This window comes from Gorilla gorilla, chromosome 21 (assembly GCF_029281585.2).
Source record: "Gorilla gorilla gorilla isolate KB3781 chromosome 21, NHGRI_mGorGor1-v2.1_pri, whole genome shotgun sequence".
NCBI lineage: Eukaryota > Metazoa > Chordata > Mammalia > Primates > Hominidae > Gorilla > Gorilla gorilla.
The window spans coordinates 58,177,166-58,204,997 of NC_073245.2; the positions used below are offsets into that span (position 1 = coordinate 58,177,166).

Below are 27,832 nucleotides of genomic sequence, written 5' to 3' on the forward strand. Positions count from 1 at the left end.
TCCAAACTCCCCCAGCAGGGCCTGTATGGATACCCTTGGGGATCAGAGGACTGGGAGCTGTGCCTGTCCCCAACCCAAAAGCCAGACTCTTGCTGGCCCTGGATCCCCACAGTGAGCGAAGAGCTGGGTGTGCCTCACAGTCAAGGCTCAGGAGAGCAGCCTCAGAGGATCTGTAGGCACAGAGCGTGTGCTCCCTAGGGCCCAGGGAGGAAGCAGGTCTGAAGGTGCTTGCTGGGGCTCTCGCTGGTTCAGCCGTCTCTGAACCAGCCACCTCTCATTGCCAGGCCTCTGCAGCAAGGGTCTGCCCTGCTGGTGGATCACCAGACTTAACAGGGGCAGGGCAGGGCAGGTCACGCTGTGGAGCCAGGCAGCCTCCACCTCACAAGACCTGGCCTGGTACAGGCCACAGCAGCAAGCAGACAAAGTAAGCTGTTCAGGACTGGACTCCAGTCCCTTTATTGAGACTGACAGGCCAGTGGGTCCACCCAAACAAAAATAAATTTCTCTCCCAAAGCCTGCCTGCAGGCTGGGGCACCCAGCACGTCCTGGCTGGGGCCCATGGCCGCCCCTAACCCCAACAGCACAGGCCTGGCTCCCTAGGAATGAGAGGATGCTGGCTATCCAGTATCTGGAGATCCTAAATGAAGAGGGAGGTGAGTCCTGGTGGCCCCCTACCCCCAGGAGAGCTGGCTGCAAATCCATGATCTGTGTTGGGCCCTCGGGGCTCAGTCATCGGCCAGGGTGATGACGTCGTACTCGATGCCCTGGTGCTGCAGCTGTTGAATGTGTTCAGGCACTGTCTCCTCTGTGCCAAACAGGCCCTGGGCTTGGGCCATGGCAGCATCAGCCACTGCTGCCAGGGGAGGGGAAAGTATGGTGAGCTGGAGGCTCAAGAGCTGGGTCCATACGCAGCCCCATGCTCCTCAGGATCCAGCTCCATACCTGTGACAGCTGAGTGTGCTGCAGCCTCAAGTTGAGCCTGTGTGACAAGCTGCTGGCCTGGGGACACAGGCACATACTGGATCTGGAGGGGAGAAGCCGATAAGATGCTGGCCTGGAGAAACCTGCCTGTGCCCCAGGTCTCCCTGTCCCCCCACGGCCCTACCTGGGACTCCTGAAGGAACGGGGCTCCTTGTTCATACTGGATGTGTGTGATCTGGCCCTCCTGTACCTGCAGAGAGGAAGCCAAGCTGTGATCCTAGGGAGAGGTCATGCAGCCCTTCACCACATGGCACCCTCCTCCCAGGTCTGGCCTACCTGGATGTGATGGCCTTCAGGAACCACAACATATTCCTGGGGGAGCAGGTGCTGGACACCATCCTGGGAGATGATATACTGCACCTGTTGGTGGGGTGGGGGGGGGGGCGGCGGGCATGGCGAGGCAGGTGCTGAGGCCCCACTCGCCAGGAGCTTAGCTAAGAAGGCAGAGTGGAAGACTAGGAACAGCCACCAGCAACAATGCAGTTGTTGGCAAGCATGGACCCCAGGAGGGGTGGTTTGGAAAGTATCATTCCTCCCCGAGGTAGGTCTTTGGTTGGGAGGGTAGGAGGTCACAGCTGAGGGGATTAACAATAGCTAGTAGCTCACCTGGTTGTCGGAGGTCACCAGGTGCTGTACGGTCTGGCCATCTGCCGTGGTGATCTCTTGGATGTAGGCGGCTTCCTCCTGCCAGGACCAAGACAGCTCTAGCCTCATTTCTCTACCCCAACCCCTGCCTGTCGCTGGCCAGAGGGCCCGCAGTCCTGACTCTTACCTGATTGGTCACTGTCTGTTCCTGGGCAACGATGATGTGTTCCTGGCCCAGTGCCTGCTGTAGCCGCTCTGGGCCCAGGACCCCGTGACTGGATTGGAGTGCAGCTGGGCAGAGAGGAGAGGATGCTCACCTGGGGTCCAGGAAAACCTGCAATGCCCCAGCCTCTACTGTGCCCAGTGGTGCCTTTTGGGGCAGTGGCCCAAGTCTCTGGATCTACCCTGGTGCCCACCCTGTGGCCCCAAGGGCAGCTCACTGTGCAGGGTGGCCAGTGTTTCGTCATCACTGTTCAGGATGATGGTCTGGGTTGGGGTCTGGGTAGGGGCCCGGGCTGTAGGGGTTCCTGACTTCCTCCCATCAGGACTGTGCAGCCGCTGGATGTGGAACTTGAGGTGCCCGTTACGGTTGAAACTGGGGGATGAAAGGTGGCTCAGGTTAGCTCCACCATACATGCCCAGCAGTCCCCACCCACCAGTATCTGGCCTCACCGCTGCCCGCAGAGGTGGCATGCAAAAGGCTTCTCCTTTGTGTGAGTCAGCATGTGCCGACGCAGGTCCTTCTTGTTCTTGGAGGCAAAGCTGCACTGGCTACACTGGTGGGGCCGTAGGCTTGAGTGCTGTGCCATGTGCGCCTGCAGAGAAGGCAGAGTTGGGGGCATTGGCTGGGTCAGGACAGATGGCAACAAATCCCCGGATCCCTGCTGACAGCTGGTCAGGGAACCAGACAAAGTGGACCTGGGAAAACCAAAATCCTGTGCACTAACAAGAAGCTGGGTAGAAAGGCCAAGCTGGATCCATATCTGGTGCTGCTGTGTCCTAAGAATGAAAGGCCATAGATTCCATCATTATTAGGTAAATTGGAAAATCTCACTTTACCCATATGTAACACAGGTGTTAGATGAGGGGACCTGTGCAGGTCCCATCGGGCCCTGAATTTTTTTTTTTTTGTTTTTTTGTTTTTTTGAGACAGAGTTTTGCTCTTGTTGCCCAGAGGCTGGAGTGCAATGGCGTGATGTCGGCTCACGGCAACCTCCACCTCCTGGGTTCAAGCGATTCTCCTGCCTCAGCCTCCCAAGTTGCAGGGATTACTGGCATGCGCCACCACACCTGGCTAATTTTGTATTTTCAGTAGAGATGGGTTTTCTCCATGTTGGTCAGGCTGGTCTCAAACTCCCGACCTCAGGTGATCCGCCTGCCTCGGCCTCCCAAAGTGCTGGGATTACAGGTGTGAGCCACTGTGCCCGGCCCTGGCCCTGATTTTCTAGGGCTGAGGCCTGATAGGGCGTTCACCTCTGCACTGTAGGGTGGGGCTCTAGGCCCTGCTTCCCCTCTCCAACCTCTGGAGAGGGTGCAGTGCATGACTGGATCTGAAAACGAAATCCTCAGGCAAACAGGGAGGCCCCAAGCTAGGCTGTGAACCTGCCCCAGAACTGGCCCACTCACCTTCTCCATGGTGGCTCCCCAACCGCCTCGAACCTCTGTGCCCTCAGTATTCTAGACCAGTGGTCCCCACCCTTTTTGGCACCAGGGACTGGTTTTATGGGAGATAACTGTTTCATGGCATGTGCAGGGTGATAGTTTTGGGATGAAGTTGTTGCACCTCAGTTCATCAGGTATTAGCTTCTTATAAGGAGTGTGTGACCTAGATTACTTGTATGCACAGTTCACAATGGGGCTGTGCTCCTGAGACTAATGCAGCTGCTGTGACAGGAAGTGGAGCTCAGGCAGTAATGCTTGCCCACCTGCCGCTCACCTGCTGTGTGGCCTGGTTCCTAACAGGCCATGGATGACTACCAGTCTATGGCCCAGGGGTTGGGCACCCCTGTTCTAGACGTTCAAGTCTCCCTAGCCATGCCTCTATCACACACCTCTGTGCCTTTGCTCCTGGAGGCCCAGCTTGGCCATCCCTTCTGTGGCATTTTCCCCAGCACACTCAAGTTCAAATGACCTGCTCTGTGTCCTGCACCCTTGGTTCACACTCGGAACGCTGTGTCTGGCATTAGTCACGTTGCGTGTGGTTTGCCTCCCCACCAGACCAACTCCCTGAGAGCTGGGACCTTGCGGAGTCATCTCTGACCCATCTCATCCACTCAGAGGGGAGCAGAGGATCTGGCTTGAAAGGGTACTCATTAAAGGTTTGTTATACAAATGAGTGGCCCAATGAATGACAGCAGAGACACAGGAGCGACCAGCACCTACCCGGACCTCGGGCCACTGGCGGGCACTGAAGGGGCAGTCGGGGCACTTGAAGGCACCAGGCCCAGCGTGGGCCCGCTTGTGACTCTCCATCTCAGCTCGGCCAGGGAAGGCCTCGGCACAGATCTTGCAGGAAAACTTCTTTGATGCAGCAGTGACTGCAGATGGCGGTGACGGGGGCACTGCCAGGCCCAGGGCTTTGCTGGTTGCAGGAGGTGAGGAGGCAGAGCTCTGGGAGTCCCCTACGCAGTGGGTCTTGGCTGGAGATGGGGGCTCAGGGCCGTCTCTGGGCAGCCCCCCACACTGCAGCAGGGGCCATTTGGCACCAGAGGCCAGAGCATCTGGACTTGGGAAGGAGATGGAGCCATCTGCGGTGAGCTGTAGAGAGACAGGAAGCATGAGGTGCTGAGAAGGGGAGGGAGGTGGGGGAGTGGTTGGCATCCCCAAGCCTCACCTCAATGTGGTGCAACTGGGTACCATCAGTAGCCATGATGTAGTGGGTGCCAGCTTCTTTTAGGGTGTCACTCACAACCACAGCCTGGGCTGCCTCTCCTGGGGGCTCCTCGCTGTGGGCATGGAGAAGGTTCTAGGAGAAGATGGAGGGCCACAGGAGCCCCCTTCCCCAAGCAACAGGCATCAACTGAGGAGTGACTGTCACCACAGATGGACTCAAGTCAGAAGGGCCCAGGGTTCAACTGTGGCTCTGCCCTGTTACCAAATGACCCTCTACCATCTCTCTTGTAAATGATTACAACTCAAGCATGGGTCCTTCTCAAAAACTGGTAATTCTTGTCCTCGGTAAACATGGCGAGGTGGGGGGGCACACGGTGAGGCAGAGGGGTCTAACCCAACCAGTAGCAAACGGTGAATCCACCACCAGGAGCTAGTGGAGGAGGCAGGGCTAACGAGGACCTGCTGCCTAAGAGCAGACAGCAAATGCTGAGACTGGCCACCCAGGTGCTGGCCAAGGGCATGGGCCTAGGGATCCTGACTCCCTGCTCAGCTCAACAATTTGCCACTTGGATTCAGGGCTTCCTCAGATGGCCTAAGAGTTTGGTGAACATAAACATGCCTGCCCAAGCTCATTCACTGTAGGGAAGCCAAGTGCAGGTGCCAGGCCTCAATGCTGGTAAAGAGGCCTGAGCTTGCTTGGAGTGTCAGAACTGAAGAACACCTGGGATCACCCAAGAAGAGCACTTGGGCATGGGAACCAAAGGGACCAGGGTTCAAATCTCACCTACTGCATGTGTGGTTTCAGGCTGGTCACTTAACCTCCCTGGCCCATTTCCTCATTTGTAAAACAAGGGAAATCTGGGTCTCATGGGAATGGCTTAGGTCCCATCATGAATGCCAAGTGCTTAGAATATCTAAGTGGCTAAAAAATGGTAGCTCTTGACCTCCTGAGAAGGGTAGACTCCACCACTAATCACTTGATGTGTATTGGGATTTTTGCCTCCTGCCAACTAGGCTTGGGTGGGGCCCAAATCGGACTGACCGACCACACCTACAAAAAGCTGAAAGGGGCCTTGCAGGCAGCAGGTCTCACCTGTAAGGTGTGCCAGGAGCTGATGTCCCCTCCTCCATAGGGGGTGCTGTGATGACACTGTAGCCAGTCCCACCAAATGGACCAGGTGCCAGGGTGATCTGCGGTAGGTCAGGAGGGCCTAGCTGGCTCTCGGCTGCTGCACCACCCCCTGGCTCTGCCACGTGGAGGGTGACCACCTGTGGAGTGGCACCTTCAGGGGAGGGCTGCCCACCAGGGGATGCTAACCCTGCTTCCACATCTTCCGACTTCACCACGGCCACCTGCAACGGCACCAGGGGGCGGGATGGGAGGCATTGGTGGCAAAGGAGCGGGTATGCAAGATGCCTCCCCCATCTCAGTGTCCCAGATGCACCCACACACTCTAGTCAGACCAGTGTTGCCACCACTCATTTGAATAGCCCAAGTTCTTTCTAAAATATACTCTGGCTTTCCAAATCCCACTCAGCAACTGGAAATAGACCAACAGGAATAGGGCAGAGCAGTTGTGCCCCCCACAAAGATTTGGCAATGTCTGGAGACATTTCTTATCACAGCAGGAGGGGGATGGTACTGGCATATAGTCGGGAGAGGCCAGGGAGGCTGCTGAACACCCCATAATGCACAGGACCGCCCCACCACGCAATAGAATCTGCCTCAACGTGCCAACAGCGCTGCAGACAAGAAATACTGGGGACAACTGACAAATCACTTAGAAAAAAGCTCCAGCGTACATGTTATTCCACAGTTGGCTTCAAATGGTTTAAAGATTAAAATGTAATAAAACTCTAAATATATTAAAATAAAACATAGGTAAGTATTTTAGAATTGGGACAGGGAGATTTTTCTAATCATGACAGAGAAAGATAAAACCTAGAGCGAAATTAACCATAAAATGAAGCCAAAAAACAAAGAAATTGGGGTTGGGGGATATTTAACAACTCATAAAAAGTGGACTTCCCTCATATATGGAGCTCCTGCAAAGCAATAACTAAAAGCTAACAACAGAAAAACAGATACAGGACACAAACAGGTACTTTAGAAAGGAATAAAATGGTCTCTGAACACACAGAGAGTAGTTCAACCTCATTTACGGTCATACAATTACTTTTTTTTTTTTTTTTTTTTGAGACTGGGTATTGCTCAGGCTGGAGTGCAGTGGTACGATTACAGCTCACTGCAGCCTCAACCTCCTGGGCTCAAGCGATCCTCCCACCTCAGCCTCTCAAGTAGCTGGTACTACAGGCATGCATTGCCACACCCGGCTAATTTTTTAAGAGACAGGGTTTCACCATGTTGTCCAGGCTGGTCTCAAACTCCTGGACTCAAGCAATTCTCCTGCCTTGGCCTCCCAAAGTGCTGGGATTACAAGTGTGAGATTGGTAAAGATTTATAACGACTGAGGCCGGGCGTGGTGGCTCACGCCTGTAATTCCAACACTCTGGAAGGCCGAGGCGGGCAGATCATGAGGTCAGGAAATCGAGACCATCCTGCCTAACACGGTGAAACCCCATCTCTACTAAAAATAAATAAATAAATAAATAAAGAAGCCGGTCGTGGTGGTGGGTGTCTGTAGTCCCAGCTACTTGGGAGGCTGAGGCAGGAGAATGGTGTGAACCCGGGAGGCAGAGGTTGCAGTGAGCCGAGATCGCGCCACTGCACTCCAGCTTGGGCAACAGAGCAAGACTCCGTCTCAAAAAAAAAAAAAAAAAAAAAAAAGATTTATAAAGACTGATAATACCCAGTGTATTGGCATGAATGCAGGGAAATATACCCTACTGGTGGCCACGTATACTGGCGTATCTTTTTACAAGGCTTCTCACCATACCCTCTGACCCACTAATTCTTCTTGTAGGAGGCTTTTTAAAAATACTACAAAAATGTTGGTTGGGTACGGTGGCTCACACCTGTAATCCTGGCACTTTGGGAGGCCAAGGCAGGCAGATCACTTGAGGTCAGGAGTTCGAAACTAGCCTGGCCAATATGGTGAAACCCTATCCCTACTAAAAATACAAAAAAGTAGCCAGGTGTGGTGACGTGCACCTGTAATCCCAGCAACTCAGGAGGCCGAGGCAGGAGAATCATTTGAACCCAGGAGGCGGAGGTTGCAGGGAGCCAACATCACGTCACTGCACTCCAGCCTGGGTGACAAAATGAGACTCCATCTCAAAAAAAAAAAAAAAAAATTTATGAGCACTGAAAATATATGTACAGTGAAGCACTGCTTGAATTAATATAAAACGAAAGAACCCAGCCAATAAAGGACAGCCTAACTATAGCTGAGAACATCCATGTGATTGAATGATACAGAGATGCAAGATGGAGATCTTAGGAGAATGAGGGTAACTGCAGGTGCTGGCCAGGCCGTGCATCACATGCTGTTAAGTAAAAGATGACGCTGAGGAGCAGCCAATAATGTGATCCCATTTTTTAAGGAACAAAGGTCTAGGTGTTAGTATGAGCATGAAGAAATTCTTCTGAACCCATTTACTGGGTATCTGATGGGAGGGGAGAAATGCCAAGGACTTTCACCTTCTACTGAAACATTTCCTAATGTTCATTTTGTTCTTTTTTTTTTTTTTTTAAGATGGAGTTTTGCTCTTGTTGGCCAGGCTGGAGTGCAATGGCGCAATCTCGGCCATTACAGACGTGTGCCACCACGCCCAGCTAATTTTGTATTTTTAGTAGCGATGGGGTTTCTCCATGTTGGTCAGGCTGGTCTTGAACTCCTGACCTCAGGTGATCCAGCCACCTTGGCGTCCCAAAGTGCTGGGATTACAGGCGTAAGCCACCACGCCAGGCCCATTTTGTTTCTTTTACAAGCATGTGCTTTTGTAAGAAGAAAAACTCTACCACATGAGATTGGCATGGGAACAGGAGACAAATCAACAGAACAGAACTCAAGTCTAGAAACAGACTCCTACATATATGGGAATCTAGTATATGAGAAGGAGGACACTTCAAACCACAGGGGAAGATACCACGTCGGATGACTTCTGGAAAAAAAAAAAATCGATCCCCACCTTTCTGCATACACCAGAAATAAATTCCAGGTGGAGTAAGATTTAAGTGTAAAAAATAAAACCCTAAGAAAAAAATATAAATGAATGTTTATATAACCTTGGGATACAAGTTGGGGGAGTCTTTCTAGGGATGATACCAAAGGGAAAACTATAAAAGACTGATAAATTTTCCTATCTAAAAATGTAAAACTTCTATACACCCCTAAGTGCCATGAACTAAATTATTATGATTTCTGGAATTCATCATCTTAAAAACACACTCTCCATCTTCTCATGAGGTTGGGAAACAGGAGGGGCTAATAAACTTCCCTCTGCCTTGGAGACCAGGCCACATGTGAACGGGGAGGGCAGGGAGGGGCAAAGGTGTTGAACTTCAGGGAGGTGCATGAACCAAGACCCCTGGAACGCGAGAGAGTGGTCTGATCTAGAGGAAGCCCTGGGGTCTGCAGGCTGTAGGTGGTGTCCCGGAATGAGGGCGCTCTTGTGGATGGAAAAGCTAGTTCAAGCTGTGGGGGCACCCACAGGCACATGGTGGTTGCAGAGGTGGGAGGAAGACAAAACAAGAACAGGGCCCCAGATGCCGCAGGGGCAGTGTGTACTGCTCCACCTGGCAGAGGTCACCAGTGATTCTGGAGAATGGACGGGATACCCTGCGGCCTCCATGGCAAAGCCTGTTCCTCTCTGTGTTTGCCCACCAGACTTCAGCAGATCTGTCTCCTCCACTGCCTGGGAGCTCCCAAGGGCGGAGAAGCTCTGATACACTGTTTTCCTCTAGTCCTAGTGTCCAGTGCAGGGCTGGGTACCTGCGGTAGCTGGGAAGGGGAGCAGGTTCCCAGGCAGCTCACCTGCAGGGCTGTGCCCCCCAGTTCCCGCTGAGCACTCATGTTCAGCAGAAGATCCAAGGCTGTCTGCGTGGCCATCGCTGTCGACTCCTCAGCTCCTGGGTGGGGTGGGACCTAAGCCTGACAAAGTGCTAGAAAACTGGCACCCAATACCACCCCCTCCCCATCTTCCAGCCCCCACCAGCACGACCTGCCCCTGCCCAACTCAGAGCTCCTACCCTCCATGAGCTCCTATCCTCCTACAGAGCTCACCTTGCTGGTAGATGATGGTGGCGCCGCCCAGGGTGTCAGGACAGAGCAGTGAGGGAGCCTCAGATGACTGGAAAGTTGTCGCCTCTGGGGGTATCTATGGGGTGGAGATATGGCCACGCCTGAGAGGGGCCAGCCCAGATTCAAGTGCCATTTGCCAAGCACCTCTGATCTGCCAGACATTTTACATCTGTTGGCTTGTTTCATCTTCATAACCACTTTTCATTTTTTTTTTTGAGATGGAGTCTCTCTGTCATGCAGGCTGGAGTACAATGGCTCAATCTGGGCTCACTACAACCTCTGCCCCTGGGTTCAAGTGATTCTTGTGTCTCAGCCTCCTGAACAGCTGGGATTACAAGTGGCTGCCACCACGCCCAGCTAATTTTTATATTTTTAGTAGAGATGGGGTTTCTCCATGTTGGTCGGCTGGTTTCAAACTCCTGACTTCAAGTGATCCACCCACCTCGGCCTCCCAAAGTGCTGGGATTACAGGCATGGGCCACCATGCCCAGCCCATAACCAGTTTTCAAAATATACGAGCTCAGTGCTACAGATGAACCCACTAAGGCTCAGAGAGGTGAAGTGGCTGGCCAAGAATCCCACTCCTAATACATAGTAGGGTGAGGGCTTGAACCCATGACTGTGTGATTCCAGGGCCTGTGATCTACCAGCAAGTCATGTGGTCCATCTTTCCGGGGATAGTGTGTCAGCTCATGTGGCAGAGACTGCTAGCTACCTATCCTGAGTCCATCCTCCTCTTCCTTCTTGCTAACAGAACTCTGATTTTCACCAGGGTGGCAATGTACCCAGCTCCAAGACATTTCTCAGCCTCCCTTGCAGCTAGGTAAAGTGTGGCCACATGACTAAGCAACGATCTTCAGGTGAAGTTCATGAGGAATGATGGATAGATGGTAGGTATCCTTTTTGCCTCTCCCCCATCCCTTCCTCCTGCTTCCTGCCTGGGATGTGGCTGGGAAGGCTGGTGCTCCTGCAGCTATACTGGACCATGAGGCAACTACAAAGATGAAAGTCATATGCCTGAGATGACTGGGCAAAGATACTGAGAACTTATTCCCTTATGACTGTATAATCACCGCACCAGCCCTAGACTGCCGACCTGTGGAATTCTTCTATAAGAGAGAATAAAAACTATGATCACAGTTAAGTTACTGGTGTTTCCATTCTCTATTACCAGCACTAGAAAGCCACCCTTACTCTAAGCTTAGGGCTGGCATATGTGTGACTCAGTGAGTTTTTACCACAGTCTCAAGAGGCAGGGATTATTTTGTTGCACCTCAATGTGCAAATGACGCTGGGGCTGGGAGAAGCGGCCTCACTCTGTCATCCTGACCCATGCCCCGACCTTACCTCAGGAGGTCCTGGGGAACTGGGAGGTGGTCCAGGGGCTGCACTGTGCTGCTGCTTCAGCTCCTCAATCTGCTGCAGAGAGAAGAAGGGGCGACGGCGGGAGGGGGGCTCCTCAGGGTGGCGCCTCCCCCATTCCTCGAAGCTGCTTGCGTGTCGGCACCGTACGTGCAGGCGCAGGTTCTTCTTGTGCCGTGTGCTGAAGTGGCAGTACTCACAGGCGAAGGGCTTGGCCCCTGGAGGCACATGTTGGGGCATGCTTAAGTCTGCCCATCCCTAGCCTATCCCCTCCAGGAATCCTTTCTTGACCCTAAGGATCTCTCCAACTGACTCACTTCCAGCGATTCATTCCCGTATGTAGGCAAACACATGCCGCTGTCCATTCTGCTGGCCCAGGACAGAAATGAATCAGGGCCGCCCTCTTTACTCAAGAGCCTTCCTGTGCGTGCCTATTTGCAAGGTCATGTGACTACAAGCTCCTGTGGGTCATCACAGGACTCTGGCTAAGGGAACCCCTGGCTCCTTTTCTGTAATCGCCCCTAGTGTGCTGACCAGGGAGCTAGGCACCAAAGAAACAATGTTTGCAGTGCAGCTTCTGTGAGCCAAGCCAATGGCGTTGCTTCTGCAGCTTCATCTGCCAAGGCAGGGTCTGGAAGAGCCTCCTCTCCAGCCCCAGTGCCAGCACACACACGGCTCAAGGAACAAATGGAACTTACTTTCATCATAGCCATATGGCAGGCACTCTGATTCCCCCATTTCATAAATATGGAAGGCTCGGAGACGGCAAGCGACCGGCCCAGAGCCATCCAGAGAACAACCAACCAAGCGGGAACCCAGGCTCAGGTTAGGGTGAATACGCCTATGGGAAATTCTCTTTACACTTGAAGGACTTGGGCTGTTCTGTGGCTGGGGCTACCGAGGGGGAAGGAAGAGGATGGGAGCTAAGCCTCTGATCAGGGGTACAGGGCACTGAGGGCTGGTGAGTGGGGCTGGGGTGTGTCCAGCCTGACCTGTGTGCTTGACAGCCACATGGGACAGCAAGAAGTCCTCTCGGAAGGTGCGGTAGGGACAAAAGCTGCATTTGAAGGGCTTGTCACTGACGTGGGACAACTGGTGGTTCAGCAGTGCCTTCTTGTCTTCACAAACAAACTCACAGAACTCACACTTGAACCTGGAGGCGGTTAGAGGGAGGGAAGCTCAGTGATGAGCTGGGGACTGCTCCCGTCCCCAGGGGCCTCCAAGGGGATGTACCTGCGGTTGGCAACAGCCTGGATGTGCGTGAGCAGGTGCATTTTGAAGGTGTAGCGCTTCTTAAAGGACTTTCCACACTGTGAGGGGTGGAGAGCAGTGAGATGGCGATCACCCTCCCATCACCCAGGGAAGGCCTTCCTCTCAGCCCCAGCCCTGGCTCCCACCCACCTTGTCACACATGTGGGGCTTCTCAGTGCTGTGCGTCTTCATGTGCTGCGTGAGTCTTTTCTGCATGGGGTACACACGGCCACACACAGGGCAGGGGAAAGAGCTCAGCTTTGGAGTCTAGGAAGGCATAAGAAGGGGCCAGATGGAGAAAGAAGTGGAGGAGGGAGGATAAAACCTCCCCTCTTGTCCCCGCCCCCATAAACAACCCCCAGGCAGGTTCCCTTCCCAGGCCAGCACGCCAGACTCACCGGATCTGGCCTCTTCTTCCTGTGGGGAAAAGACCGAGGAATTAGACCAGAGCTTCCCCAAGCCCACTCTAGACCCTCTCACACTGAACAGACCCAGCCTCAGCTATGAGCCGACTCCCTGCCAAGGCCCCTTTCTCTTAGAATAGTGCTTCCCCAGCTGGAGTTCACTGGGGAAAACGCTAAGGCGCACACTGTAAATAACATATTCTGCACTCGAATATATTTGTGAAATGGTACATTCTGTCTATCAATCACAAAATGTTATTTGCATATTAAAAGCTCTAAGGATCAGTTGAGGCCCGGAGTTTGAGACCAGCCTGGGCAACATAACAAGACATCGTCTCTACAAAAAAAATTAGTAAATAATAAAAAATTAGCCGGGTGTGCTGGTTAGCACCTGTAGTCCCAGCTACTCGGAAGGCTGAAGCAGGAAGATCGCTTAAGCCTGGGAGGTTGAGGCTGCAGTGAGCTGTAATTGTGCCACTCTATTCCAGACTGGGTGACAGAGTGAGACCCTGTCAATCAGTCAATAAAAGCTCTAAGAAATCCTGCAGGAAAGAGGTGTTGAACAGCTCTGCAAGCTGGTGAACCTACACTAATCTTACTTAGCCACAGAACCCTTTTTTTTTTTTTTTTTCATTTAAAAAAAAAGAAACCTTAAAGTATCTTGGGCTGGCTTTTCCACACACACAGCTGAAGCTACTGTCCCAGGGGATCTGTCTCCAACCTCTGCTCACACACCACCTCTCTCATGAAGCGAACTCCTTCCTGAAGCTCAGGATCGAATTATAATCCTGTGAGCAATCATTAGGTGCATAAGAACTTGTGTTTCTCTGTCTCAGGTGCTCTCTCAGCCCTGTGAGAGATGAGTAGGATCTGGAGTCCAGAAGATCTTGGATCATTTACTGAACTCCTTTAGGTACACAATTTCCTTCAATCCCCTCAACAATTGTCCCCGTTTGATGAGAAACTAAAGCTCACAAGAGGTAAGAGGCTGAGCTGGGGACCTCAAGGTCCTGGTACTGTCTTGTTCTAAGCCAATTGAACTGGGGTGAACTGCCTTTCTGCTCATGCCTGTAGTGTGCAGCAAATGGGGCTGGCTCAGAGCAGGAGCGCGGTAAGTGGGAACCATGGTTATCCTGGGCCTCCACTTCCCCACCCAACCTGGCCTCTCTTGCCCAGGTCCCTCCCACCCCCACACTGACCGGTCCCGGCTGTGCACAGCCGCGTGCCGAATGACGTCCTTCCGGTAGACACTGGTGTAGCTGCACTCGTCACACTTGTAGGGCTTGCTGCCCACGTGGTTGAACATGTGCTCCTGGGAGACAGACAAAAGGATGGTGGGCTGGGGCTTGGCCTCCTCTCCCATCCCCGTCCCCACCATGCCTGTGGCCACAGCCTTAGGGTTGCTGCGGGAGCAGCTCACAGAACACAGGCGTGTGGACAACACACCCCGACGCAAGGGTCAAAACCTAGGAAGGCCGGGGAACTGTCCCCAGCGAGAGCACCCACTCTGTGCCAGGCTCTGTGCTGGCTCACAACTTGACAAAGAAGGAACCTGAGTCTCAGGGTGGAGGGACCTTGCGATGGCAGAGCTTGGAGCTGAAGCCAGGCAGCATGGCGCCACAGCCTCCACCTCTCCCACTGCGTCATGAGACATCTTCTCTGCAGAACCCACAGAACAGCCCACAGCACATCGTGCACAGAGCACAGGGGCTCACTCTGACCACCGTGCCTGGAAGTACCCTCTCCCACAGCTGCCAACTTGCACATTGGCCAGGCCGAGCCACAGTTTCCTGGGGGTCAGTAGAATGGGACTATGGACACCTACGAGCTCATTGGGCTGCAATAAGGATTTAATTATCCAGTTACTGCATAAAAGGCTCAGGGCTGCTGCAGGCCACATGGTAGCTTGGGTTAGGGAGAAAAAGGAACCGTTTTTGTTTTGTTTTGTTTTGAGACAGAGTTTCGCTCTTGTTGCCCAGGCTGGAGTGCAATGGTGTGATCTTGGCTCACTGCAAACTCTGCCTCCCGGGTTCAAGTGATTCTCCTGCCTCAGCATCCCGAGTAGTTGGGATTACAGGCATGCACCACCATGCCCAGCTAATTTTGTATTTTTAGTAGAGATGGGGTTTCTCCATGTTGGCCAAGCTGGTCTCAAACTCCTGACCTCAGGTGATCCACCTGCCTCAGCCTCGCAAAGTGCTGGGATTACAGGAGCAAGCCACTGCACCTGGCCTAAAAGGAACCCTTTTCTTGAGACACATGACTGCCACCTGCTGGAAATCTTTCTAACACATGGAATCAGATGAAAACAGTTTTATGGCATCTGTGGTGGCGAAGATATGCTGCCACTGTGCACTGTGCCGCCTGCAAAACCGCCTGTGGCAGCCCTTCCCAGCCCCTCCCCACATTCCCGCAAGCTCTGAGGAGCTGAGCGTTCTTCGGTATGCCAGTGAGCCAGACACGCGTCCTGAAGAGCAGCAGGAGAGCGTGACCCAGAATGCTCTGTGACTCCATTCTCCCTCAGTGGCACCAGCTGGCCTCTGCTTGCCTTCTTCACCCTCCCATGAGCCCCAAGCCTCTTTGGCTCCTGCACCTTGAGCGAGGACCAGCGGCGGGAACGATAGCTGCACTGCAGGCACTTGAAGAGCTGGGGATCGCCAGCCTCATGGGAGTTGACGTGGAAGCGCAGGTCCTCGTGGGACAGAAAGCGAGAACCACAGATGCGGCACAGGAAGGGCCTCAAAAGCGGTTTGGGAGACTTGTAATAGTACCTGCAGGATGAGAGTGTGGGGGAAAGGTCTGGTGGGGTTGGTGGCTTAACCACATGCCTGCCCCACCCTCACCTCTGCTCCACATACTTGCGGTATTTCTTGCCTAGGAAGCGCCTGGAAGGTCGACCTCGGCGCCGGGGCAGAGTGTCATGCTCATCCGGGCAGGAGGGGGCTGCGTTCTCTGCATCTGACTGGCTCACACCAGCTTCCACAGGGGTCCTGCTCACCTTGCCCATGGCCACCAGGTGTCCTGGGCCTGAGGAGCTGGGAGCCTCGGGATCCTGTGGCTCTGGAGGGCTCTGTCCACTCTGGGAACTCACTAGAGGCTCTCCTTCCACACCTGCCATGGACATGCCAGGTCACAAGCCAGCCACTGACACACCAGGACAGATGTGGACAAGTGGGCCAGAGGCCAGCCAAAATATCCTCCCACCCACTCATCACAGACCACTGATGGGTGCATTGAGTCACATGACACAGACAGCCTGTGGTTAGAGGGCAGCATGGATACTACCGCCCAACAGCCGACATTCTGTCAGCACAGTAGGACCTGGCCTGGATTAGAGCAACGGCGAGAGCTGGGACCTCCCAGTCAGGAGACCTGGGTTCCAGGCACGGCTCTGTCACTGACATGCTGTGCACCTACAGACAAAGCCATTCCTCTCCCGGAGTCTCATTTGCCCCATTTATCCAAGGGAGGCCAGAATGGCGGCTTTGGTGACTTCACAGAACAATCTAAGGCTCGGGAAGCAATAGGAGTGCTTTAACACTGGTATTCCCCAGGGAGGTCGGGCAGCTGGAGGGCTGATGGGAGGGAAGGAGGGAGATGTGACTTCCATGCTTGCAAACCATTTGGACAATCTAAATCTGTTACCTCTTCAAAAACATTGATAGTATTTAAATATTAAGTATGTACTAGAAAAATTAACAATACAGACAATGCAGGTAATGTTCTGTTTCTCGACTGGGTTATACAGGTGCTTGGTTACACAGGTGTGTGCACCTTGTGAAAACTCATTGACCTGGGCAGAATATGTGTAACTTTCCATACATATGTGCCTCGGTAAAAAGGCCTTTTTGAAATAGAGACTAAAGAATACAATAGGCCAGGTGTGGTGGCTCACGCCTGTAATCCCAGCACTCTGGGAGGCTGAGGTGGGCAGATCACCTGAGGTCAGGAGTTTGAGACCAGCCTGGCCAACATGGTGAAACCCTGTCTCTACTAAAAAATTAGTCGGTGTGGTGGTGGGCACCTGTGATCCCAGCTACTCAGAAGGCTGAGGCACGAGAATTGCTTGAACCTGGGAGGCGGGGGTTGCAGTGAGCCGAGACCATGACACTGCGCTCCAGCCTGGGCAAGAGTGAAACTCTGTCTCAAAATAATAATAATAATAATAATAATAATAATAATAATAATAATAATACAACAACTCTCCAACCATAAACAGCTGCCACTGTACTCTTGTGTGTGTATTTAACCCTTAAGCAATCCTAAAAGGCATGCTGCTATAACCTCCATGCATAAATAAAGGGACTGGAGATTTAAGCTCCAAGTCACACAGACTGCAGGCGGCAGAGCTGGTGCTCACACCACGGCTGGGTCCTTCCTGTCCCCAGCCAGTAATGCTCCAAACCAGGGCTCCTCTGGTAGTCCCAGGCCTCAGACTTATTCCTCTCTTCTCATTTCAGTAATATTTAAAACTTATCTTACGCATTCAGTGATAAAGTCCCAAATTTCTCTTTTGCTATGACAAATTGTGGTGAAAGGCATTTCCATAAAGCTGAGAGAGTTTCCTGAGTCAGGGTTTCTTGAGCTTGAGTCTTTGAGGGCTTTCCCCTTTCCCAGGAGGCCTGCAGGTGACCCGGTTTGAGACAGCTGCCCTGCAGGGCACACTCAGTCCTCAGAACTCCACACAGACAAGCAGGGAGAGAGGCCACTCCTGACCCACCCACACGAGCCCCTCCCAAGACCAAGTCTCACCATCTGGGAGGTCTGAGATCTCCAGGCGGGGCAGCTTCCGGGGCCGGCCAGGTCTCCTTCGGGGCCTTGGGGTACTGGGGGTGGGGCGCTGGAGCCGAAGCTGCCGGCCTCGGGGCTCATCCTCAGCTGGATTATAGTCGCTATCCTCTGTGGGGGACAGTAAAGTTGGTGAACAGTGAGTGGCGGGACCTGCCCTTTCAGCCCTGACCCCTTGCCCAGCTCACTTCCCTACCCCTGCACACTCCTCCTCCAAGCCCACAGAGATGCCTCCTCCAGAAAGCCCTCCTGATCTCCTCTGGCTGACTTGGCGTTCCTGCCCTGAGCCCCTGAAGTTCTTTCTCTACCCTTCCTGGCACCTACCACTAGCTCATAAAGCACCTTCATGTGAATAGGGAAAAGGCACCCCTTCCTCCAGACACTGTACAGCCAGTTAGAAAAAAGTTTAAATATACATTGAAGTCCACAAACTCTACGGCTGCCCTATCCAAAACAGCTGCCACCAGCCATATATAGCTATTGAGCCCTTGAAATATGCCTAGTCCAAACTGAGATATAATTAAGTGTAAAATAATGAATTTCAAAAAATTGGTATTAAAAAACTTACCAATAATTTTTTTTTTTTTTTTGGTATTTTAGTAGAGACAGGATTTCACCGTGTTAGCCAGGATGGTCTCGATCTCCTGACCTTGTGATCCATCTGCCTCAGCCTCCCAAAGTGCTGAGATTACAGGCGTGAGCCACTGTGCCCGGCCAAAACTCACCAGTAATTGTTATAATGACTGCATACTGAAATATTTTAGGGCCAGGCACAGCCGCTCACACCTGTAATCCCAGTGCTTTGGAAGGCTGAGGTGGGAGGATTGTTTGAGGACAGGAGTTTGAGACCAGCCTGGGCAACTCAGCAAGACTCTGTTTCTTTTTCTTTCTTTTTTTTTTTTTTTCTGAGACAGAGTCTCGCTCTGTCGCCCAGGCTGGAGTACAGTGGCATGATCTCAACTCACTGCAACCTCTACCTCCCGGGTTCAAGCGAATTCTCCTGCCTCGGCTTCCCAAGTAGCTGGGATTGCAGGTGCCCACCACCACACCCAGCTAATTTTTTGTATTTTTAGTAGAGACGGGGTTTCACCATGTTGGCTAGGCTGGTCTCAAACTCCTGACCTCAAGTGATCTGCCCGCCTCAGCCTCCCAAAGTGCTGGGATTACAGGAGTGAGCCACCATGCCCGGCATTTCTTGTTTTTTTTTTTTTTTCTTTTTTTTGAGACAGGGTCTCGCTCTGTTGCCCAGGCTGGAGTGCAATGGCACAATTACAGTTCACTGCAGCCTTGACCTTCTGGGCTCAAGTGATCCTCCCAAGTAGTTGAGATTACAGACACATATCACAACAGGCTAATTTTTGTATTTTTCATAGAGATGGGGTTTCGCCATGTTGTCCAGGCTGGGAGAACCCGTTTCTACAAAAATTTAAAAATTAGCCAGGCATGCTGGCAGGCACCTGTAGCCCTAGCTACTCGGGAGGCTGAGATGGGAAGATGGCTTGAACTCAGGAATTCAAGGTAACAATGAGCAACGATCATGATGCTACACTCCAGTCTGAGCAACAGGGCGAGGACCTCCTCTCATACCTTTACTTGTATTCTGTTTCTGTGGGGCAAATGTGAACAGGGCCCCCTGTGCTCTTTTCCAGTGTGTACCCTGCACAACTGCACACAGAAGTCCTGGTCCCAGAGCGCAACCTCCTCTGTCTTATACTGGAGGGACCTGTGGATGTGTCTGTGCCAATTCCTCTTTACTGGCCCTCCAAGTGAAAGCTCAGTGAGTATGTCTAGATGGGCATAGGGATGGCAGGCCTAGAAACCATGGTGGCCTACCCTCCAGGTCATCAATGGCTCCAGCGTCTACAATGTCATCATCGTCCTCCTCCTCTGGTCCCTCTTCCTCTTGGGTCTTGGTGGAGGTGCTCCACTTCCGTAGACGTCCTTTTTTACCAGCTGCTGCTGCGGCTGCTGCTACTGGAAGTGGAGGGAGGGTAAGACAAGCTTGCCATGTCTGCCTCCCAGCACCCCACCCCTACCCATGCAGTCCAAGCAGGTAGGCTGCTACTGACGCACCTGGACGGAAGTGGCGCTCCCGCATGTGGCGCAGCAGCGTGGCCTTGGTGCTGCTCCGGTACTGGCACATCTTGCATTTGAACTGCTGCACCACCACCACCTCCATCATGGCCTCCAGGCTCTGCAGGTCCGGTTCTTCGGCACCGGAGGCTGGGGGCAGCTGCACCGGGGAGCTGGGCCCACCCTGTGCCTCCAGGCATGTGGATGTGGATGTGGGGCCATCTGCCAGGGCCTCAATGGCTGCTAGGCTGTGGGCCAAGGTGGAACTGGACATTGGTGATGTCATGGGGGCTCCTGGGGATGGGTGAGGCAATTGGAGGGTGGTTAAATGGAGGACAGCACTGGCCATGAGCTATAGCTACCCCTCCCAGGCAGGCCCAGGGAGTGCAGAACCAAATTCCCCACCAGAGGCCACCCCATCAGTAGGAAAACTGAGACCCAGAGCAGTGGATACCCAGCCAGGGCAACAGAGGGAATCCGCGGCAGAACCTGTCCTCACCTATCCCCCTACCCACTGCAGGCCTCCCCGATTCTGGCACCTGGGGTCTTACCATCATCTGGGCCCTGCAGGATCAGGTACCGTGTGGTCTCGGCCCCGCCATCCTCAGCACTGGTCACAGTGATGCAGTCTGGGCAGAGATGGGGAAGGGTCACACCTCCTGGGGAGGGGGTCCCAGCAACAGGCCCACCCCCATGGGCCCCACTTTGGCCTGTGAGCAGGGCTGGTCCACACTCATTCTGGCTCCCATGTGCGACTGCAAACCAGCTGTGTCACCCCTGAGCCTCAGTTGACTCCCTTGGCAGGGCTGTCTGGAGGTCTAGTGTGACATGCTGACTCAGCAGCTGGCCCACACTTACACAAGATGCCACAGCTACACCAGCTGCCCAGGCTTTGACCACCAAACCTGGGAAGTCCTCCTTCCTCTCCAAACTTCTCAAAGTAAAGGACCAGCTCCTGCACCACTTTCTTAGGGTTGGCTTCTCAGACTATCCCAGGGCTTTTTGAGGTGCTATAGCCTCTATAAATATCATTAACAAAAAGTGGGTACAGCACCATGTGTCACGGCTCATGCCTGTAATCCCAATACTTTGGGAGGATGAGGCAGGATAACTGCTTGAACTCATGAGTTCAAGAATAGCTTGGTCAACCCAGCAAAAAGGTGGTGTGCACCTGTAATCCCAGCTACCCTGGAGGCTGAGGCAGAGAATCCCTTGAGCCCAAGAGTCTGAGGTTACAGTGCACTATGATTGCACCACTGCACTCCAGCCTGGGTGACACAGCTCTGGAGTCAGACTGTCTGAGCTCATGGCCCGACACCCCACACTGCTTGCTGGTGACAGTGGGTAAGTTATGTATGTCCTTGGTGCCTCATATTTTTCATCTGGACTGTGAACATTAACATCCTCTACCTTTTGGGGTTATTGGGAGGATTAAATGAGCTACTGTATGTAAAGTTTAGAACAGTCCTGGGCACAAGGTAAGCAATAACAGTTTATATTATTTATTGAGAGTCTGTCATGCCAGGCGCTAGGCTGAGAACTTTACCGTGTTGTCTCATTAAATCCTCATTTACCACCATGAGACAGGGGTGACTGTTCCCACTTTGCACATTCCACATGGGAAAGTAATCTGCCTGAGTTCACACAGCTAGGGTGGGCACAGCTGGCTGCTGGACACTGCAGGGAAACCCCTGTGGGGCTCCTCTGCCTGACTCACTCTGGATGAGGTCGGGCCCGATGGTGGACTCGATGATCTTGTCGATGGCCGAGCCCAGGTCCGAGGAGGAAGCTGTGCAGTCGGACACCAGCATGTTGGGGTCTGGGAGTGCACTAGAGTGCACAAGTGCTGGGGGACCGCCTGTCACCTCTGCCACTGGCCCATGAGACACAGACGATGAATCAGGGAGGTAGCCATTAGGCCGGGGGTCTGCGCTCGAGCTGCTCTCAGATACCTCCTCCTGAGGGGCATGAAACAGGGAGGGAAGAAGTTTAGCAGCTGGGTATGGGGCAGGGCAGCCTGCCAGCTCCCACTTGCTAGACAGAGCTCTCAGGCCCAAGGACATGGTCAGTGGAGCCACTCATGCCCTCAGCCCCACGAAGGACCAGTGAGAGAGGCCCTCCAGTCACAGAGTCCCCCAGGAAAAAGTCACAGGGTCCCTGGATCTCATCAGGGAATACACAAAAATAAGGGAAGGGACTCCTAAGCCACAGCCAGGGGGAGCTATTTTCTTTGGGCTTTTGCATAAATCGTTCCCTCTGCCTGAAACTCTTCCCAGCATCACCCTATGGCTAAATCTTACCCAGCCTTCTCACCACCATTTAGCTGGTACCTCTTCTAGGAAGTCAATGCTGGCTTTGAGGCCAACTCACGACTTCTTCATCCTCAGTGCTGCAGCTGCCTGTGTCCCCAGCACCGCACCACTGTGGGGTTCATTGTGCCTTTTAACAGCCTCCATGCCAGACTGTGCCCTCCACAAGGGCCTGGACCAAACTTGTCTTTTCCCCTGCTGTATTTCCAGGGCCCAGCACATGCTGAGCACATGGTAGGCCCCCATCTCTGCTGAACTAATGAAACCCCAGGACCCCAAAGTGATGACCACTGCTGTGTACTTCTATCACGTGATATACTGAATATGACCATTATCTTGCATATAAGAATGGCTAATACTTATTGAGTGCTTACAATGTGCTGAGCACTGTTTTAATTATTAGCTTTGCATATGTTAATTCATTTCATCCTCACAAAAACTCTATGAGGCAGGTATATTTACCATTCCCACTTTACAGACGAGGAAACAGAGCTAGATGTTGGGTAGCTTGCTCAAGATCACACGGCTAGGAAGTGGCACAGCCAGGAGGAGATGGTTTACAAAATGTTTGCAAGAGGATGTCTGGTGGGAGCTCACAATCAAGCACCCTTGAAAGCAAGTATTTCTGCTTTACTTTAGCTGGGATACTGAGGCTCAAAGAGGTCTCCCAGTAAACTGGAAGCAGGACCCAGTCTTAACCCAGGGCACTTGCGTTTTTTGTTGTTTTTTTTTTTTGTAGAGATGAGGTCTCGCTATTTGCCCAAGCTGGTCTCCAACTCCTGGGCTCAAGTGATCCTCCCACCTCAGCCTTCCAAAGTGCTGGGATTACAGGCGATGAGCTACCACTCCTGGCCTAGACATCTGCCTCTCAAAGTGTGAGGACTGTGGGTAGTATAGTAGCTAAGACCACAGCCTAGATTTGAATCCTGGCTCTGTCTGCACTCTGTACCTCGGCATCCTTTTCTATAAGATGTGGGAAAAAATGGTATGTGTCTTAGAAGGTATGAAGCTCAAATGAGAAAATCCATTTTAGGGGCTTGGCTTGGTGCCTGGCTCACAGTAAACCAGAAACACCAAGTATTAGCTACAAACAAGCCTTGTTTCCTCTTGGCTGTCAGGCACTGCTGCTCGCGGTCCTTGCCTCCACCCACGCCGTCCAGCCCGGTCCATACCTGAGAGCGGCTGCCGCGGTCCGAGCTTTGCCCCACGCCAGAGTCATCGGCCTCTGCCTGCCCCGGGGCGGCCGCGGCGTCGCTGCTGTCGGCGGACACGGCTTCTGAGGTGCCCACACCCAGGCCGCTCTCAGAGGGCTCCTCGGGCCGGCCAGGCCCAGGGGCCGCGTCGCTGCTGCTCTCCACCTCGTTCTCCTCCATCGGATCGGCGGGCTGCCTGACAGAGGGGCGTAGGGTCTGGGGACTTCACTCTGCGAAGAGAGGTGACCGTGGCTGGAACAAGTGGGCCATCTCCCCAGCCCCGGCAACCACGGCCCACCCATTTGCACCCCTGCGCCCATTTTGCAGATGCGAAGATTGAGTCTCCGACGGGGCGGAGCTTCCTGGTGTATTGCGAGGGGAGCTCGGGAAAAACTTGACGGAGAAGCTGTGCTTCCCAGGCTAAGGCCCTTCCCGGGAGGGTGGTCAATGGCTGATAATCTTGACCGTTTCCCTCGCCCCCACGATTCTCGTGGAGCGTTCCGCTCTGTGAGCCCCATCCGGGCCCAGTGGTTCAGCTCTTCGGCCCCCACGTCCCCCCGGGTTGCAGGGTCGGTGGTACAGCCCGCTGGCCCCCTGGGTCAGTGGTTCGCTCCCCCCCGGTTCCCCTGCGGAGGGGGCTGACAGCGACGGTCTCGGGGCCTGGCGACTTGGGGCTGTCCCCGGCGCTGCCTGTGCTCCAGGCCCGACGCCATCTTGTGGTGGCGCCGGGTTTCCGCTCAGGCAAGTGCGAGAGCGACTAAAGGGCCTGGGACCCCGGGGCCCTGTTCGGACAGCCCCGCCGGCCTGAGACCTCGTCTCCGGGTATCCCCGCAGTGTGACCTCACTCCACGGCAGGGTACGGTGGGGCCGCCTGACTCTACCCGAAGCTCACCCGAGGCTTTCGTAGCCACTTTCCTCTCTGACTCCGGCATCGACGAGGTCGCCATCCTCTTTCCTCCGCTGCGGAGGAACCCATCGGCCTATTGTAGGCCGGAACTACTTCCCCCGCTGGCCCCGGGAAAGACACATTTTCGGTGTTCCGGAAGGTCGCTCTGAGACCTCAAAACCATAATCGGGTCTGAACAGACTCTGGGACTTTATACGTCGCCCGGTGTTTGGCACTGAGCCCACTATGGTTTGGGGACTACTTTATCTCTTGGCGGAGTGTTACGTAGGAAGTGGTTGTGACGTCATTCTGGGTCCCTTCCCTAGGCCGCAGCGTTGGGCGCGGCGAATGCGCGCCCCGCTCTCTTGGGGCGTGGCTCCCAGTGGGGGGCGTGGCTCCCGATGGCTTGGCCGCGCCCCTCCTACAACAGCCCGGAAGAGCGTGTGGCCGCGGGAGACTTTGGCTTGGCCAAAGAGGAATTCATGTTGTCAGTCATTTTACCTGACTCATTACTTATTACTTAGCGCACTGCTGCAACCCAGTCGAGCTCTGCCCGTTAGGTTTGATGTGTTTTGTTGGGAAGGGAATGTATAATTATTGTACAGATAGGGAAACTGAGGTCTGGGTATGGGAAGGGCTGGTCCAAAATCACATCCAATAAAGGGACTCAGGAGCCAAGTACGGATGGCAGGAGTCGGGGAAATGGAAAGAAGTTAATGCTTGTCCCTTAGGTTTGTATACATATTTGTTAACATTAATAGAGCTGAGGCCGGGCGCTGTGACTCACGCCTGTAATTCCAACACTTTGGGACGCCAAGGCAGGAGAATCGCTTGATCCCAGGAGTTCCAAACCAACCTGGGCAAAAGAGCGAGACCCCATCTCTACAAAAAAAAGAAAAAAAGAAAAATTAGCCAGGCATGGTGGCGCGTGCCTATAATCCCAGTTGCTCGGGAGGCTGAGGTGGGAGGATCGCTTGAGTCTGGGAGGTTGAGGCTGCAGCGAACCGTGATCACACCACTGCACTTCAGCCTCGGCGACAGAGCGAGACCCTCTTTCAAAAAATAAATAAATACAAGTCAACTACCTATCCTTTAAAAGTGGAGAAAGAAAAAAAATTTTAATTAAAAGTCAGCTGCCCTTAAGGTATGTCCTTCCTCCGGAAATGTCACCTTCTGTTTTAAGACTTTTAGCAGTTTGCAGTGGAAGAGCTCAAGAGGGAGTAAGCGCTCTGGTTTTTGTCCCTAAGTCTCTGTAGTTGCATAGGCTATTTTCCTTAATTGAAAGATACAAATTTTTGGGGAAAAAATCTCAAAAAAACTCCTAAGCAGGCTGGGCGCGGTGGCTCACGCATGTAATCTCAGCACTTTGGGAGGCTGAGTCGGGCGGATCACCTGAGGTTGGGAGTTTGAGACCAGCCTGATCAACATGGAGAAACCCCATCTTTACGAAAAATACAAAATTAGCTGGGTGTGGTGGCGCATGCCGTAATCCCAGCTATTCAGGAGGCTGAGCCAGGACAATAGCTTGAACCCGGGAGGCAGAGGTTGCGGTGAGCCGAGATCACGCCATTGCCTTCCAGCCTGGGGAACAACAGCGGAAACTCTGTCTCAAACAAACAAACAAAAAGTCCTAAGGAGAAGACCTATTAATAAGGAGAAAAGGTCCGGGCTGGGTGGGTCACACCTGTAATAACCAGCACTTTGGGAGGCTGAGGCCGGTGGATCACTTGAGGTCAGGAGTTCGAGACCAGCCTGGCCAACATGGTGAAACTCTGTCTCTACTAAAAATACAAAATTTCACTGGGTGTGGTAGCGCGCGCCTGTAGTCCCAGCTACTCGAGAGGCTGAGGCAGGAGAATCGCTTGAACCCCAGAGGCGGAGGTTGCCGAGATTGTGCCATTGCGACAAGAGAGAAACTCCGCTTCAAAAAATAAATAAATAAATAAAAATAAAAAGGACAAAGGGCGCTTTGAGCTGTTATTTGTGTGCACTTGTGTATGAGGGAATTCATCTGGTCCTTTTCTTAGGTAAAGTTTTCTTTCCTAGGTTTCCCTTTTGGGTTGAGGGAATGGAACAGGAGGCCTCTGGATAGGTTAGGACCCTCATCCCCTATCCCTTGCAACCAGCAGGACCAGGCCCCAGAGCAGCTCTGAAGAGCTAGGTCAGCACTGGCATGATGACATGTTGGTTTTACTATCTCCAGGCAGTTTTCCCGTGTGGACCCCATTCCTCAGCCCTACAGAAGCATCTGCCCCCCCATGCCAGTAGGGTAGTAGGGTGCATCCTACATCTGACCAAGTCACCTCTCCCAAGTTTGGGGTACTCCGAAGTAGCCCCACAGTACCCTCATTCCCTTCCCCACTAAGACTGAAGCCTCCTAGGAGGTAGAGTCTGCCGTGAACTATGAGTGCGCCACTGCACTCTGGCTTGGGTGAGAGAGTGAGACCCTGTCTATTAAAAAGAAAAAAAAAGACTCAACCTTAATCTTGGCCTTTGCCACAGCGTCACAAGATTGCAGAATGTCATGGTACAGATGAAACAGCCTCATCATGAAACCGAAGAGGAGCCCAAGGCCCAGAGGGGGAAAGCTAACAGCCCAAGGTCTCGGCTCCTTGGAAACAACATATCAGAACCCTTCCATCACAAAGACAAGCAGGCAAATCCTTGTATTCTGCCTGTGAATCCAGGGTTTGTTCCTCCAGAGAGTGCAGTCTAGTTCTGGTCTCAGCTTTATTTTTTTGTTTTCTCTTTAAAATTTGTTTTATCTTTTAAAAAATTGTTTATAAAGATGGGGACTAGCTATTTTGCCCAGGCTGGTCTCGAACTCCATGGCCCCAGCTTAGACTTATGGAAGCAGTGAAGGGGCTCTGGGTCAGAGGACATTAAAGTGGACCATTGAGAAAAATGTAGAAGAGCCAAGAGGGAAAGAGGAGGGAAGATGCCAGGCAGTGTGTGTGCTTTCTGAGTCATGGTTTTTTTTTGTTTTTTTTTTAATTTGCTTCCACAGAGCTTTATTTCCATTTGGTCCAAGGCTTGGAAGAAGGCTCCAAGGTAATTAAAAAGCTGCCTAGTGGCTGGAGGGAGAGGCTTAGGCAGAAGCCCTGATACTTTGGGAGGGGCCCTTAAGGCTCCCAGTCGTGCTTGAGGGTGGGTGAGCCTTTCCAAGAGAACCTCACCCAGGCCAGCCTGGGGGCCAGCCACCCTGGGAAGGTTGGTCAAGTGGTCGCCCATCTTGATGAGTTTCACTTCCTCATCTAAGAAGTGACTCTCTAGGAAGTCACAGAGATGGAGGTCTGTGCGGGCAGGACTCAGGGCTTGAAGATCCAAAAGCGGCCTGGTTCAGATTTTTCTCCAGGGCCATGGCGGCTTCCGTGGCATTCATGGTTTTTAGAATTTATTTATTTATTTATTTATTTTTATTTTTGTCACCCAGGCTGGAGTGCAGTGGTGTGATCTCAGCTCACTGCAACATCTGCCTCCCAGGTTCAAGCGATCCACCTCAGCCTCCTTAGTAGCTGGGACTACAGGCGTGCGCCACCACACCTGGCTAATTTTTTTTGTATTTTTAGTAGAGATACGATTTCACCACGTTGGCCAGACTGGTCTTGAACTCCTGACCTCAACTGACCCACCTGCCTTGGCTTCCCAAAGTGCTGGGATTACAAGCATGAACCACCACGTCCAGCCGTGTCCAGGGTCTTATCTAACTCAATTTGGGCCAGTTTCTGGATGTCCTGGAAGAGAGTGCAGCCGCCATACTGGTTTTGCATCTTTAAGGCACCCTTGCGCTTCTCCTCGGCCAATTCGTGGAAGAAGTGACCCACGCCCTCCCGAGCCACATCGTCGCAGTGTAAGTAGAAGCCCAGAGAGAGGCAGATGAGGAGGCCTGCAGGTGCAAATTGACCAGGTGGTTCACGGCTGCCTCCACCTCAGTGGAATAATTCTGACGAATCTGGGAGCTCAT

At 53.0% G+C, this 27,832-nt stretch overlaps 1 protein-coding gene and 1 pseudogene across 10 annotated transcripts; both read right to left on the reverse strand.

The window, feature by feature from the left end:
• Positions 1 to 425: 425 nt before the first annotated feature.
• ZNF335 (zinc finger protein 335) lies at positions 426 to 24,152 on the reverse strand. Of its 10 annotated transcripts, XM_004062289.4 has the most exons (28): positions 23,875 to 24,152; positions 22,962 to 23,212; positions 21,198 to 21,438; positions 20,032 to 20,109; positions 19,481 to 19,774; positions 19,241 to 19,381; positions 17,372 to 17,518; positions 15,478 to 15,730; positions 15,213 to 15,390; positions 13,819 to 13,931; positions 12,614 to 12,632; positions 12,366 to 12,482; positions 12,198 to 12,274; positions 11,957 to 12,117; positions 10,950 to 11,182; positions 9,585 to 9,678; positions 9,336 to 9,430; positions 5,492 to 5,751; positions 4,400 to 4,511; positions 3,949 to 4,323; positions 2,239 to 2,381; positions 2,007 to 2,161; positions 1,754 to 1,857; positions 1,588 to 1,665; positions 1,258 to 1,341; positions 1,106 to 1,171; positions 943 to 1,024; positions 426 to 853 (listed from the first exon to the last, which is right to left on the reverse strand). In XM_004062289.4, exons 2-28 carry the CDS (start codon positions 23,160 to 23,162, stop codon positions 726 to 728), a joined length of 4,029 nt encoding a protein of 1,342 aa, XP_004062337.1. In that variant the 5' UTR covers positions 23,163 to 23,212; positions 23,875 to 24,152; the 3' UTR covers positions 426 to 725. The 10 variants fall into 10 exon arrangements, 9 of the variants coding, with proteins under 9 accessions (XP_004062337.1, XP_018872481.1, XP_055229067.1 ...); XM_019016936.3 differs by lacking the exon at positions 23,875 to 24,152 and having other exon boundaries at positions 22,962 to 23,720; XM_055373092.2 differs by lacking the exon at positions 23,875 to 24,152 and having other exon boundaries at positions 1,258 to 1,320; positions 19,241 to 19,378; positions 22,962 to 23,693.
• On the reverse strand, positions 23,427 to 27,832 carry LOC101137979 (ferritin light chain-like; annotated as a pseudogene).

Coding starts and splice junctions, on each gene's coding strand:
- ZNF335 (XM_004062289.4), bottom strand. CDS start 23,162: ATGGAGGAGAACGAGGTGGAGAGCAGCAGCGACGCGGCCCCTGGGCCT. Junction 20,110..21,197: donor CGGGCCCGACCTCATCCAGA/GTGAGTCAGGCA, acceptor ATCTCTGCCCAG/ACTGCATCACTGTGACCAGT. Junction 19,775..20,031: donor CCTGCAGGGCCCAGATGATG/GTAAGACCCCAG, acceptor ACCCATCCCCAG/GAGCCCCCATGACATCACCA.